We start from the raw sequence: 13,663 nt of genomic DNA, 5'->3' as shown, positions 1-13,663 counted from the left end.
TAGAGAATGAAAGAGGGGTAAGAGGAAAGAGCATCTCATTACATTTGTCATTCTCAGACACAAAGAAGTACTGAAGCTGACCAAAACATTTCATCCCTTATATTCTAAACACTTTTCTTCTCCTAAAGTTCTGCAAACATTTAGATTAAATGTCTCTTCTTCTCACATCTGTTTTCAAATTGATTGTGAGGTGAGCCACACTTCCCAACGATTCTAGCTTCATGACCTTGTCCCTCTTTCTTTTGCTGATTCTGATCCTTCAGTGAGGTCATTCATCAGCTTATAACACTGGCAGAATGCTAACCCACCAATAAAATAGTAATTTTTCAGTTGGACAAGTGAGATGATTCAACTCACAATGTTGCCAGAACCAGCCCAAAAAAGATGATGAGACCATGCACCTGAGAACAGGACAGCCTTTCTTGGCAGCAATAAGGTCTTCGGTTACCTACCCCAGTTGACCCACAGAGCAGTACCTGCTCTCTAATGTAATCATGGAATATTACCCAAACACTAGAAGGTCACTCAAGCAGAGGACTGTTATACTTAAAACAAAAAAAGGAAGAGTATAACAGTTCATGATAACTATGTGACTAGTATATAGAAGAGCTGAAAGTAAGTTACGTTAAGTCTGCTAAACTAATATCCTTACATTTTGATTGATAAATTGTCTTCCACAGCTATTTTTTCTTTGACACATTTGTTATTGCTGAAATGACATCGTGAGCCTTGGCAGAGCTTAATACTATTCACAAGGGCAGTATCAAGTCATATTAGATAGTTCAGAGAGACCTGAAGGAGAGAGATTCATTCAGCTCTTCAATACACACATACAGCTCACCCACCCACCCAAGATTCAAGTTCACCCAGCTCAAACAAATCAACAAATCACAGAATTGCAGGAATCAGCATCAACACTGTCACTCAAATAGCAGGAAACAGATTTCAGGGATTTTTTGGTGGCAAGCTCACTTGCATGGTTATGAAAAGTCTACACTAGCAGCATTCCCAGAACAGTACTCACCGCAACGGCTTTCAGGGACTGCACAATTATCCAGTGAATTTCATCAAATAATTTGTTCGTCACTTCCTTTCCACGGGTGCTTTCTAGATACAGGCGTAAGTTACTCACTGTCCACTTGCCTCCATGGATATGATTGTAATCATCCTGAAGAGTTGGACAGTTAATTTTGTCTAAGATTTTGAAGTTGTTCGGCAGTTTTTTTTCATCCACACAAAAAGCCCACTTATACTTGCATACAAATGTTGTTTTAAAAACAAACTCAAACTGCTTTTACTCTATTTTACAGCTTTATGCAGACTTCATCTTTAAACTGCCCTCTACATAAAGAACCATTTTTATTATGACCATATGTTTATATCACACTTCACAAATCAAGTAATAAAGCTGGACTTAAAAGAAAAGAAGTACTCAAACAGATGAATAACAAAATCTAAGTTTCGACTGGGAAATCTGAGTTTTGAAGTGTGACAAAAGAGGACTGAACCTTTTTCCTCCTCTGGAGAAATAGTTAATAACTAAATTTCACTAAAGTTAGCAGCTCTAAAATGTAGCACTTACCCAGGTTTACTCATTTAAAATATGACTTGTCTATTTCCCCAAAAGACAAGCATGGTATATTCTTAATGGTGCTGACAACAGCTGCATTAATGAAGACAGTGAAATAACACCTGAATCACTCAAACAATTTTTCAGGTAATTCAGTACTTTGCTATAGAAAACACATTAAGTGCTGCTGAAACAGAACAAGGGAAAAAAGGAGGTTGCTATATGTCTGTCTTTTCAGAGGCTATCAACATCCTACAAAATATTTTTACTAAACAGAAGGACCAAAGCAAACTGATGGTGTTCTTACTGATGGAAAGACATATTCAGTCCTCAAATAGTTCTCAGGACAAGGACTTTATCCCTTTTTAAAGATTTTCCTCTGAGTGTTTATAAGAATTATTATATACCTGCTAAATTATAAAACACTGAATGCCTGGAGTAGAAAAAAGTTCTCATAGGAATGAAACCTTCCATCTTGTAAAACAAGGTCAGAGAAACCTCTCTCTATTCTTAGTGTTTCATCTGTTTTTTCTGTTTGTTTGTATTTTCTTCCCTTCTCTCCTCTACAGCTTCCCCCACAGTAAATTTGAAAGACTATACAAATAAAGATCTGGAACATGGTTCTCAGGACTTGCATGGAAAAAATGAAATGTCTTACAACCAGAATCCAGAAAGGGGACAAAAATCAAAGTTTCAACCCACTTTGAATTTCAGAATAAGTACTAAAATCAAAATAGAACCATTGAATGGTTTGGATCAGAAAATAGATTGCAACTGTACAGAGCTTTGCACAGTCACAACTATTTAATGAAAAATATCATAACAAAGCAGAATATCACAGGCTACATAGATGATTGCTAACAGAAAATTAAATAGAAGAATTACTGTTGGTTTTTTTTTGCATTACACATGCAGTGAATAATGATTTAGAATTATATTTTCTAGCACAATATTACAATGTGTATACTTAATTATCCTCCTTCCCTTTACATTACTTTTTCTCTCTCCCTGATATTGAATTATAAGCTTTTAAATTTAGTGATGTTTTCCCATGAGCTTGTAGGATACAAATAAAGTAGAACTCCAGGGTTCATGTAGGGTTTAAAGTAGAGATGAAAAACTAGAAACTAAGAGCTTTTCCAGACCTCATCATAATGTTGATAAATCACTTGACAGTTCAAATTAGGTGGTTCTTCTAAAATTCTAGGGCTTATTTGGCTCTGAAGTTGCAGACATGTTTAAAACAGAAGGAAAGATGGGACAGACAATGGCTAAACTTTTCTCACTTCTTTCTGGAAGACTCAACAAGTATTAATGGTTCAACATTTCTAAAAAAAATAAATATTTCAAATGATCCAGTAATGACTCTACATTTTTATGCTGATACTTCTATACCCATTTCTGCTGTCTTTCTTCTTTCAAGATGACCTCACTACTTATTTTCACTTCTACTTCTATTTGGGAGAAATACTGAAGTTCTTTGGAGAAATACTTTAGTTGGTGTAGAAGATGAAAGGGTGCACGATAATGGGATAGGCAGCATATCCCATGCCTCATCTCTTCTCTGTTACTGGCAACAGCACTATGACTTACGCTCTTATATTTTATGGGAACTGCTTTTACCGCAACTCAGTGTGCCCTGTCAGATCATAAGATCTCTGAAGCCCTTCACAAATCAGCATCTGAGCAAGAAAATATTTGCAGTACTAAAAGTGTTGCATTTTGACACTTACTCTAGCTAATAATTACCACCATAGGTGATATTTACAATTAAAAACAGATAAAAACAAATCTGTTATGCTGCTATAACAGTTATAGTTATATGTAGGTTACAGCTGTAACTGTTAACAGTTCTGCTATAACTTACAAAGCAGTAAGAGTCAAGGCACATTTTTCTTGTGCATGAGTGTGCATATACATATATGTACGTATTTTCAATGCTCTTAAAAAATAAACCCCACAAAATTGGGAAGTAAAACAATGGAGTTTTAATCCCTGCTACAGAGGCATGTTTTATAAATCAGACATCTGCTAAAAATGCAGAAGGGACAGCCATTATCAAGTGAATTCCCTGAAGGAACAAGGTTTAGGCAATGATACTGCATGTCCACCTGTTTGTGTCACCCCTAACCCACTAGCCTTTCCTTTCACTGGTGAATTTCAGCCTATTTTGACAGAGGGAAATGCTGTCAAAGCTATCAGGCTTCCACACATTTTATGAGCATCAATGGCAAATTACAGGACGGAACTGTTCTTCAGGCAGAACTCCATCGTTGTGCATTGAAGAGGAAGCCACCAGCTGTCCAGGCAGCAAACATTTATCACTAAACACACAACTGCATGTTCCCTTTTTCACCAAAGAAGGCGGGGGGGACACAGACAATACATGAGGTGACAACACGTAGGAAGAAGGTGGAAGGCACTGTGGTAAATAAGCACTGAAAACAGGAAAGCTGAATTAACTGGATGGGTGAGAAAGAGGGAAGAGGAGATCAGGAAGGAGATATTCAAGTGCCTTTATAAAATACAAACCCACAGGAACCAGGCTTCATTAATTCCACTGCTCATAGCCTGAATTGCTAAGTGAGCATATTAGCATTTAAATGTCAGGAGACTTGGAAAGAAATTGCTTTCAACTACTGCAAGTCAACACTGAAGATATCACAGTCTATTACAGAGCTTGCAACTCATTATCGTGCATGTATTTTATCTACAGTCTTTTAAATTTTATTTATTTAAAGATCAAGTAAGTAATTTTATTGCAAGCTAATGAGAAAATCACTAAAAGCCTTTTTATTCCAAACTTTTGGGACAATTCAAGAAACCAGTCTTCCAATGAAAAAGCACCTACAAACTCAGTACACTTACCCCATGTTTCTGAATGGCAACATTTGTAAGATGTACAAACATGTTATCCAATTCACTTGTACTTGGTGTATATTTTACTGTGCAAAACCGGCAAAATCCAAGTTTATACCTTAAATGCAAAAAGTCATTAAAGTGTGTTAAACCCCAGTAGGAAGTAAGGAAAAGATCATCCCAGGACAACATGTACATGTTAAACTTCTTTGTACAACAACAGCAACATTATTTTGACTACATTAAACATCAAAACACAAACATATACAGTCTTACATGTAACATCTCAGAGGGCGATACGTAGATACTAAAACATACAGACGAAGGTCAAATTTCTTTCCTCCGATTAGTAATGGATTGTTGATATATAGAGAAATCACATAAGCTTCTTTGGAAGACTGAGATACAAACCTGTAAGACATCAGTAAGGTTTCAGAATGTGACAACTGTAATGTTATAACATGATAGATCTTTTTCTTCTTTAGAAGCAGCCTGTAATTTTGAACTGACTGAAATCTTCTATCTTATTGGCAATGCAGTGTTTTAAGTTATACTATTTAATAAAACATGCTTGGCATCCATCATTACGTACCAAAGGAAAAAAAAAAAGTTAATACAGAACACATGACTAAGATTTTCATTTAAATTCAGTTTTGAAGTTAACAGAGTAGTGAACTGAGCCACTCAGAATGCAGTTCTACAAACCTGCCTTTTCCTTTGAGAGCATTTACAGCTAGTCAGAGTTCAGAAAAGCAAAGAGTGCATATTACATTACCTTTGTTAGTCAAAGCCTTGTATTCCTAGAATGTTTGTATTTATGCAGGGCTTGCAATTGCAAAGCTATCTTTCAAACTGTGACATTCTTCAGATTTCGAGGTAAATAGAAAATAATACTCAAAGAAGGTTTAGCCAGTCAATTTATAACAAAAAAAAAAATAGAATTAGTTGTGCGATCAAAACTTTTATTAGTCAGAGGAAAACACAGATTGCTAAACTGTTAGTCCATTTGGAAGTAAGGTCACCAATGTAAGGCGTATTACTTTGTGCTCCAAATAGATCACGTCTTTATTTCCTAAAAGCATATTTCTCCTTTGTACTACTTTATGAAGTGAATTGATACATATTAAATGCAAACTGCTCAGGGAAAGACTTTTTTCCTCACTTCCTGTTATTTAACACTACAGAGCAGAACAATTTGTTTTTGCATGTTATTCATCCAACACTAACAGCATTTTTTTTTATAGAGAATAGTTATTCAAACAGTTTTTATATCTCCTCATACCAAAATAAATCTTACTAAGACTTGTTTGAAGGAGGAAGCCAGATAACTGAGACAAAATGCAAAACTATATAATGACAAAGCAATAGTAATGAAATACTTTTCCCTGTGCATTGGACAACTAGCATGTTCATGTGGTTCACCTGATTATATAAAGTACAACATAGGGTTTAGTTTTTAAGCACTTACGAAGATGTTTTGCTATCTCGAGACCATTTTTTAATTTGAGAGAGTTTATTGATTAGAAATATTCCTTTTCCTTGAGCTTTACCACAAGGTTTCATAATCCAAGTGCTTGAGGGATTTTTTCTGAATTCTTCAACAAAGAGATTATAATCGGCAGGAAGCATAAAAGTAACAGGAACAAAATCTGAGTTAAGAGAAAAAAAAAAAAAAGGTTCACAATTAAGGACGCTGTATCTAAGAAGACCATTCATGAATATAGGGTAAAAAATAATTTCTTAGTTCTCAATTTTTCCAGTCCGGCATGATCCACCTTCAATAAAACTCATGTTGCTTTTTAATCTCATTTAATTCATAGTTTTTACTTAAAGAATTGCTAAACACTGCATGCTGCTAATTTCAGATTAGCAGACTTCAATTCATATGGATTATTTTTCTTCTGTTTAAATGATGTGCAATTAGAGTATTAGACACCATTCCAACTTAACTTTTATTAGCAAAATTTCTCGATTTCATATTCTAGCTTTTATCATTCTTCAAATCTGTATATGCAAAAATCCAAATATTTCCTCTTTGGATGTGGTATTTTTTGTTTCTGTGCAACTTCAATTGGTAATTCTTTGCTCCCATACCCAGTACTACCATGCTCACTGAAATCTAAAGAAAAATATTTCTTGCTTTTCGCTATCAGATTATTCTGTTTCATCCATACAGCAATGCTTCTTTCTTACACAGATGAACAGTGCTTTTTTTTTTTTCCACTTGCCCCAGATGTAAATCAATTCAATGTCTCCATCTCTATTTCACTCCAATGCTTTCTGACCTCTGAAATAACTTTGCTCTCCTTACTCCCAATTTACTCCTACTTTTTTTGTTTGTTTTGAGGGGGTAGTGGCTTTTTTCCTTTGGTTGGTTGTGGTTTTGTTTGTTTGTTTGTTTTGAGGGGGGTGGGGGGAGGGATGGTGGTGGGTTTTTTGTTTGTTTTTGCTTGTTCTTATTTGTTTTTAAATTTCATTTTCTAGTAGTCATTACCAGTTCTCCAACTTCCCCTAAATTTCTCCTCTGAAGAGTTTATCCATTCAATTCTGTCTGGAACCTTTCTACAAAAGATTATTGTAGTTTTTGCTCCAGTATAGGATTTCCAGATAATGTTTTTTCACTTTTGATTTAAAGAAACTCCAGCCCGTTCTGATATGAAGTTTTAGGGCCCTTCAGTTCCACCACTGATCTCATAGCAAAATACCTTAATGCCACAATACTTCCCTCTTTAAAACAGTTATACATACATATGCAAATATATGTATAGATGTATACATGTATACATATACAAATATATATACTTCTGTATATCCTTACGTTTAGGAATAATAATTTCATGATTATTCCTTATGCTTATAAATAATCATTTCATGATCATTTCCCTTCAGCCCATGTTGCTTCAGCTAATGCTGCACTAGTAAGTTCAGTCTTCATTAAGAACCCTACTACTTACCAAAGCAAGCCTAAATACAACTTCCACACATAGTAACTGCATTTGTTCTCTTCCCTGAACAGTGCTATGTACTAGTAAGAACACAGTGGAGGAAACACCCAGTGTGACAGAAACAAAAATGTTCAATCTTTTAGTCCAGCCTTGTGTCTAATTTCAGCAAAGTTCTTAAATAAGTTGCATGACCTCTATTTCTCTTAATTTGTGAAATACTAGCCCTTATCCTTCAAAACAAGATTTGTGAAAAGCTTTGAAAATACAGAATTTCATATTAAATGTTTGCAACTACTGTTCTTAATCAGTTTTGCTACTCTTGTGTTTCCTTACGCTCTTCTAATGGCAGGTTTGTGGGGAGGGAAAAAGAGGAAAAGACAGAGAAGGAACGCTGTTACGTTTGCAGAACAGAGTAACTTCAGGATAGAGTACACTTTATTCTATTTAACTGCCTGTTAGTGACAGAGCATCTGCTGATAGTCATTTTAGCATTGGAACACTTCAGAAACTCAGAAAATCAAGCTGGGCTGCAACTAGATTTATGTGATGATTCAAACACATCAATTTTAGGTGTCCAAAACACATCAATTTTAGGTCTCCAAAAGCAATCTGGAAAAAACAGGCAGCTTTGGTTGCACATACTTCTTGCAAGCAGCAGTTTTTCTTACTGAATTCATTGCACAAAACTAGCAATGTGTAAATTAGAATAATTTGTACATTAATGTGCTGTTCTGTTACTGTTTCAAGTTACAATGCCAACAGGTCATTGACCACACAGAAAACAAGATTAAAGCTGGTAAGAACCACATACCCAAATAAATATATTTTCCATTTTCATCCTTTTCTGCAAGAGGACTTCCTTCTTTCTCAAGTTCTCTCCTATATCGCTTGATATTTTTTACCATCAAATCCTTTCTGGTCAGCTCATAGTGGTTGGGGAAATGATTGACAATTTGGTCATCAGAAAGGCGGTAACCTGTTTCCACACTGAAAACATTTCTGATTGTTTGTACACTCATCCTGAAGGCAAAAACAAAAATTAAATTACTTTTCTCAAGAAACACAACCCAAGAGGACAAAGTTGTAATAGTGTTACCTTTACTTCATCTTTTCCCTCTCACTGTTTTCTCCCTCTTTCACACTTCTCTTACATTGCTCTATATAGCGCTGCAGTGACGATACAACATGCTCTGAACCCCTGTTAGCAAGACCAGATGAAATCCTGCCAGAGGTTGTCTCAGTCCCTCTGAGACTCAAATTTGGGCAGATTGTGAGGCAAGTAAGATGACAGCGTGGCCCTAATGGACTCTGGCTTGTTGATGACAGACAGGTCAAATCCCAGCAGAGCCTACAAATGACTGATATGCACCTAAATACTACAGAGGCATCTTTCTAAACCTATTGGTTTGCTCTCCGGAAGCTCAGGTTTCCTCTTAAAAAAATACAACCTCATACTGACTACCTTGCTATCTGAATTCCAAAGTACTTCAAGTACATGAACATCTTGCTAAAAACATACATAAATGCCACAGCAGAGAGCTGTGGTGACCAAGTCATCAAATCAGTTATCTACTTCATTTTTCACTAAAGATATGAGCAGAGCCACAAATACAAAGATTTTTTTTTTTTTTTTTTTTTTTGGTACTAAAGATGTCACACTGGAAATTTAAGATTATTTCCTGAATGCTATCAATCTGCTATGTTATCATTTCAGGAACAAAACAAAACAAGTAACACAACAGTTTGCATGAGTGTCCTGTTCCCCTACTCCTCCCTCCAGCTGCATTCCAAAAGCACAAGCAGATTACTACATTCCTACTCATTTAAATAAGTGGTTAACAAAAGGTACATTCAGCAGTATAAAGTGCCGTTCTGTCATATTGGAAAGGGACAGTAAAAATGGCTTGGCTTACCTGAAGAGGTACTGTTTCTGCCATTTAATAAATTACTGCATCCTAGCACAGCACTGCAGTCTTGTATTAAATCAAGGTAATGGAGTTTGTCTAATTTAATATTCACCTTTCAGCACTGAAATGTTGAAAAATTAGTTTGCATAAACTTTTTACTATGAGGAGAAGTCAAGTGCAGTTCTCAAGGCTTTTATTACAAGAGCTTGCACTCTGGTAACAGAGCAAACTTCTGCTACACTGATAAAAGAATACTGTATCATATATTGGAACCATGTACTTTTTGATCATTTTGCTTACATCAGGTTGTCAGAAAATTTAGGTAAAGATACACTCAGAAATTCCAATTGGGCCACAAAAGCCCTCCTACAGTACAGGAAAACTTACTATAGCTACATACAGCTTACTGTATGTATACTACAGCTTACTATATACAAGAAATTTGAATAAAATCAGATATCACATTTCAAAACGAAACAAACAAACAAGCAAACAAAAACATTGGCTACAGCCTTTGCCCTGGTGTTTTTACAAATGGTATCCTCAGAAGCGATTGTCATCTTGCTAGGTTAGTGACTTTCCAATGCCTGACAAAACCTTTGGGAAACTGGAAAGACATACAAGGTCATTAGCATGGGAAAGGATCCAGGCAGATAGGACCTCCTGTCTCAAGGAGACCTAATGACTTTAGCAGGCCTACACAGCTAGAGGAGAAATCTACTAATACAAATCTCAACAACAGATCAGCAATAGCATAAGAAATTACAGGAGTAACGAAACAATGCTATACACTTAGAAACACTTCAGTAAGTTAACGTGTGCAACTCTGATTTTTAAATATGCATTTTGTTATATTACTAATGGTATTAACAGAAGATATTAAAATACTTCACAAATTTAGAAATTGCTATTTTAATGTACTTACCAATAAAAATTCCAGTCTTCATTTTCTGCCACCTGAATCCAGCCTCTTTTTTCAAAGTTGTTTATTAACACAGATTTTTCTATATCAGTTACCCACTTTACTTTTCCTGCCATTATCCTACAGCAGGATCAACCTGTTAGCAAAGAACAGTGTAAAGATGTGAAATGGATAACATAAGGAGAGAAAAAAAAAAACAGGACAGTCAAAGGGGAAGAGAAGTGGCACCTAGAGAGCACTTTAACTTCAGAAAGACAGGAGAAGTAAATCAATGTTAAAAAACAAGGAAAAGAACATCCTAGGTTCAGACTGAGAGCCCACATTTGTCAACTGAACAACTACACACCAAAACAACTCTAGTTACAAGGATTTTCCATGCTCCCCAACCAATTCACTTTTAATGAATGGGTGCATAGCTCAAGTCTCTCCTTAAACACAGTAACAACAGAAATCACTATCATACATTTACTGGGTGCTGTTTATGGAGAAAAAAAAAAAAAAAAAAAAAGCATAGAGCACAGACTGTTTATTACTTCTAACCAAGACTACATTTTTAACTTTGTTTTGAAGCGGGAGAGTTGACACGGATCGCTTCAATCACCAGCTGCAAACTAAATAGAAGTCTCAAAAAAAAAAAAAAAGTCCCTTACACTCTTAAGGAAAAGTATGCTGTACTGTAAGGAGAAGAACCAAAGTAACATTAACAACTTTTTATCGTCTTCTCTGTATTCCATGTAACTGTGATTTTTGCCTTCTGCTCTAGCTGCTGGGGGGCAATAAGCTGGTATCAATAAACCCTTGAAAGCAGACTTCCTAGACCTAAGGTTATTAAAACAGTCCTCACAAGCTGTATTTCAACTTATGACACCTAGGTGTCACTTTCTATACCAGATCTCTCTCACTTGTCCACATCGGCATTTCCCCTCCCTTAGGATCTCAAGATCATTGTGGTTGGAAGGGACCTCAAGAGGTCCCTAGTGCAGCCTCCTGCTCCAAGTGGGGTAGGCATAAGGTCTGACCAGGCTGCTCTCAGCTTTATCCAAGCACATTTGGAAAACCTCCAAAGACAAAAGCAGCACAGCTGCTCTGAGCATGCTGTCTCACCACTCAACTACCCTCATAGGGGAAAGATTTTTCCAGATTCAGCCCGAACCTCCCTTGTTTTAGCTTGTGCTTGTTGTTTCCCATCTTCCCACCCTTCAGCACCCCAAGCAGCTTGGCTATGCTTTCTGGAAAACCTCCTTACAGGTACAGGAAAGTTGCAATTACATGACCACAAGTGTCACCTCTTTTCCAGGCCAAAGGAACGCAGTTCCCCCAGCTCCTCATCAAAGGACAAGCACTTCAGCCCCTGTGGCAATCCTCCACTGAACTTGCTCATTTATCAGCATCTGCCTTATTCTGGGGGCTCAAGTTATTTTTGCCCATCCTCATATATATTGTGCTACAGCCTTACCCTTTCTATTTGAAAGAAAAAAAAAAAAAAAAAAGCCAATCTAGAGATGGAAATAAATGCATAACAAATGCACTGAAGGTGTGAGGACAAGCCAATCACCTACAATTGCTACTTCTCCAAAGGACAAGCTGAAGCTTTTCTGACAGCACTATCATGAGAAAATGATAATACTAATGTCAGGGGAAGACAGCTCTCATAAGCAATTTCAATTGTTGTGTACATTCCACAAATGAGTTTTAAAATTGCAGCCTAGTGAATTTTCATAGTTATCTTACCCAGAAATCCACTACAGAAGAGTACTGATTCAGCAGAAAATCTGAGCCCAAGGCACATTCATTGACACATGCCTCTCCCAAGAACAAAAGCTGCCATGCAAGAAGAGGGAGAGAGCAGAGGTATGCATGCACATAACACCATCTACTGCTCCCTCCACTTATAATTTTCCACCAAAAAAATAAAACTCAAAAATGCAGTAATTACACGAGTAGAGATGAGTAATCAAGGTAATCAAAACAATTTTTGCAACTAAGGCAACCCAAGAGATCTCCCACAACTGGATGTGGCATTCCCCTTCAGTCTCCCTCCTCCTGAGAGCCACAGCCCATGATGCAGCGCTCCCACTTTTTCCTTTCTAGTCTATTTAAATTGACAAATTCCACAAGGCAGATGTTTACTACTAGGCTTTGGTTTTGAAGCATTTTAGGCCCACTTATTTTTCATTCACATTGGTGGTAAAACAAGTTGAAATCAAGCCTAAATAAACAGATGGAAAAGAGCACATGCAGGCTTGGGGGCTTCTTTGTGTGCTTATACAACATATAGTTCTACAGGGCGATGACCTGTCGCTGGGCCTTCTAGACACTACCAAAACAAAAATAAATGAAGCAAAAGGATTAATTTACTTGAGCTGAAGTACATCTGGATCACAGTCAGTAACTCACTAGCGCCACATACCATCTTGCTGTGGTTTTAAAAGCTCAGGAATTAGTCAGCATGGGATAGAATCCTCCTTTCAAAAGGAAATGCGTTAAATGCTACAAAAGCTTTAATTAAGCACGCTGTAAAAACGTGAACGAACCTTAAAACATGAATGCCGTCTCTAAGCCACCCCACTACCTCTACCCTCCAGGAGCGGACGCGAAGGGAGACCCAGGGCTAGGCACCCGCCTCACGGGAAGGTCACGGGAAGGGCCACGACAGCACGATATATCGCGATAGCGCCTGTGGGAAGGAAGCCGGGCGCCTCCCCCAGTGGCGGCAGCCCCCAGGCCGTGCGGGATAAGGCAGGCTGGGCCAAGCGATGGGGCGCACAACGCTGCCCCGCTCTCACCTGCAGCAGAACAGCCCCTCAGTCCGCACCTGCCGCGCCCGCCGCCATTGCCCTGCCCCGCCCCACCCCTTCCGGGGCCGTTCCCTAGGAAACGGGACGCGCGGCGGCTAGACTTCCGTGAGGCCGTGACGGCACGGGGTGGGGGGTGCAGTTGCTAGGGCGACGCGCCGACACCCCGCCTCCGCGAGCGCCCGGCGCCGCGCAGCCTAAAAAGATAGCAGCCATTTTGTAGGCCCGGCGTTGCGTGGCCTTGACGGGCCGCGAAGGGGTGGGAGCTTGCCCCTGCCTCGCCCCGCAGCGGGGTCCCGAAGCCCGCTCAGCCCTCGCCCTATTCATCTGTGGTTTTGGGAGCCACCATAAAGTCTTTGTGGTTGTACCTGCCCCGTCTTCTGTTCAGGAAAAACGTCCCTGATAGACAAGTAGATTAACAAGTAGATGGCGATTGCAGAGAGTCGTTGCCTGACAAAATGTGCCTAGGAATTCCCGGAATGCCTAAAAAGCTTTCACCAGTGTCAAAGCTCAAGTCTTTGTGATTTAACATATCAGATGGTGATGACCATACAGCTATGGGATTTATTTTTTTTTTTCTGTTGCTGCTGTTCTGAAGGAGTGTGTGAATGTTTCCCTGAAATGACCAAAAACTGTACTTCACAGTTAAAACTGTATGAGAGAAA

The 13,663-nt window shown here is 38.1% G+C and overlaps 1 protein-coding gene across 6 annotated transcripts in view; it reads right to left on the bottom strand.

The window, feature by feature from the left end:
* The window catches only part of TTLL1 (tubulin tyrosine ligase like 1), a 59,579-nt gene extending 46,530 nt beyond the window's left edge, over positions 1-13,049 (bottom strand). For 4 of the 6 annotated variants that reach the window (XM_032189616.1, XM_032189597.1, XM_032189587.1 and 1 more), the window contains exons 1-7: positions 12,990-13,049; positions 10,207-10,339; positions 8,186-8,394; positions 5,898-6,078; positions 4,706-4,840; positions 4,439-4,547; positions 1,025-1,168 (exon numbers count right to left, since the gene is read on the bottom strand). In XM_032189616.1, the coding sequence (XP_032045507.1) occupies positions 1,025-1,168; positions 4,439-4,547; positions 4,706-4,840; positions 5,898-6,078; positions 8,186-8,394; positions 10,207-10,319 (891 nt within the window). In that variant the 5' untranslated portion in view covers positions 10,320-10,339; positions 12,990-13,049. Of the gene's footprint in view, positions 1-1,024; positions 1,169-4,438; positions 4,548-4,705; positions 4,841-5,897; positions 6,079-8,185; positions 8,395-9,287; positions 9,403-10,206; positions 10,340-12,737; positions 12,796-12,989 lie in introns of those variants that run through there. The other 2 variants (XM_032189606.1, XM_032189625.1) reach the window with 2 other exon arrangements.
* Positions 13,050-13,663: the final 614 nt, after the last annotated feature.

The sequence above is a fragment of the Aythya fuligula genome, chromosome 1 (genome assembly GCF_009819795.1).
Source record: "Aythya fuligula isolate bAytFul2 chromosome 1, bAytFul2.pri, whole genome shotgun sequence".
In the NCBI taxonomy this organism is placed as follows: domain Eukaryota; kingdom Metazoa; phylum Chordata; class Aves; order Anseriformes; family Anatidae; genus Aythya; species Aythya fuligula.
This window is presented reverse-complemented; position numbering and strand designations above follow the sequence as displayed.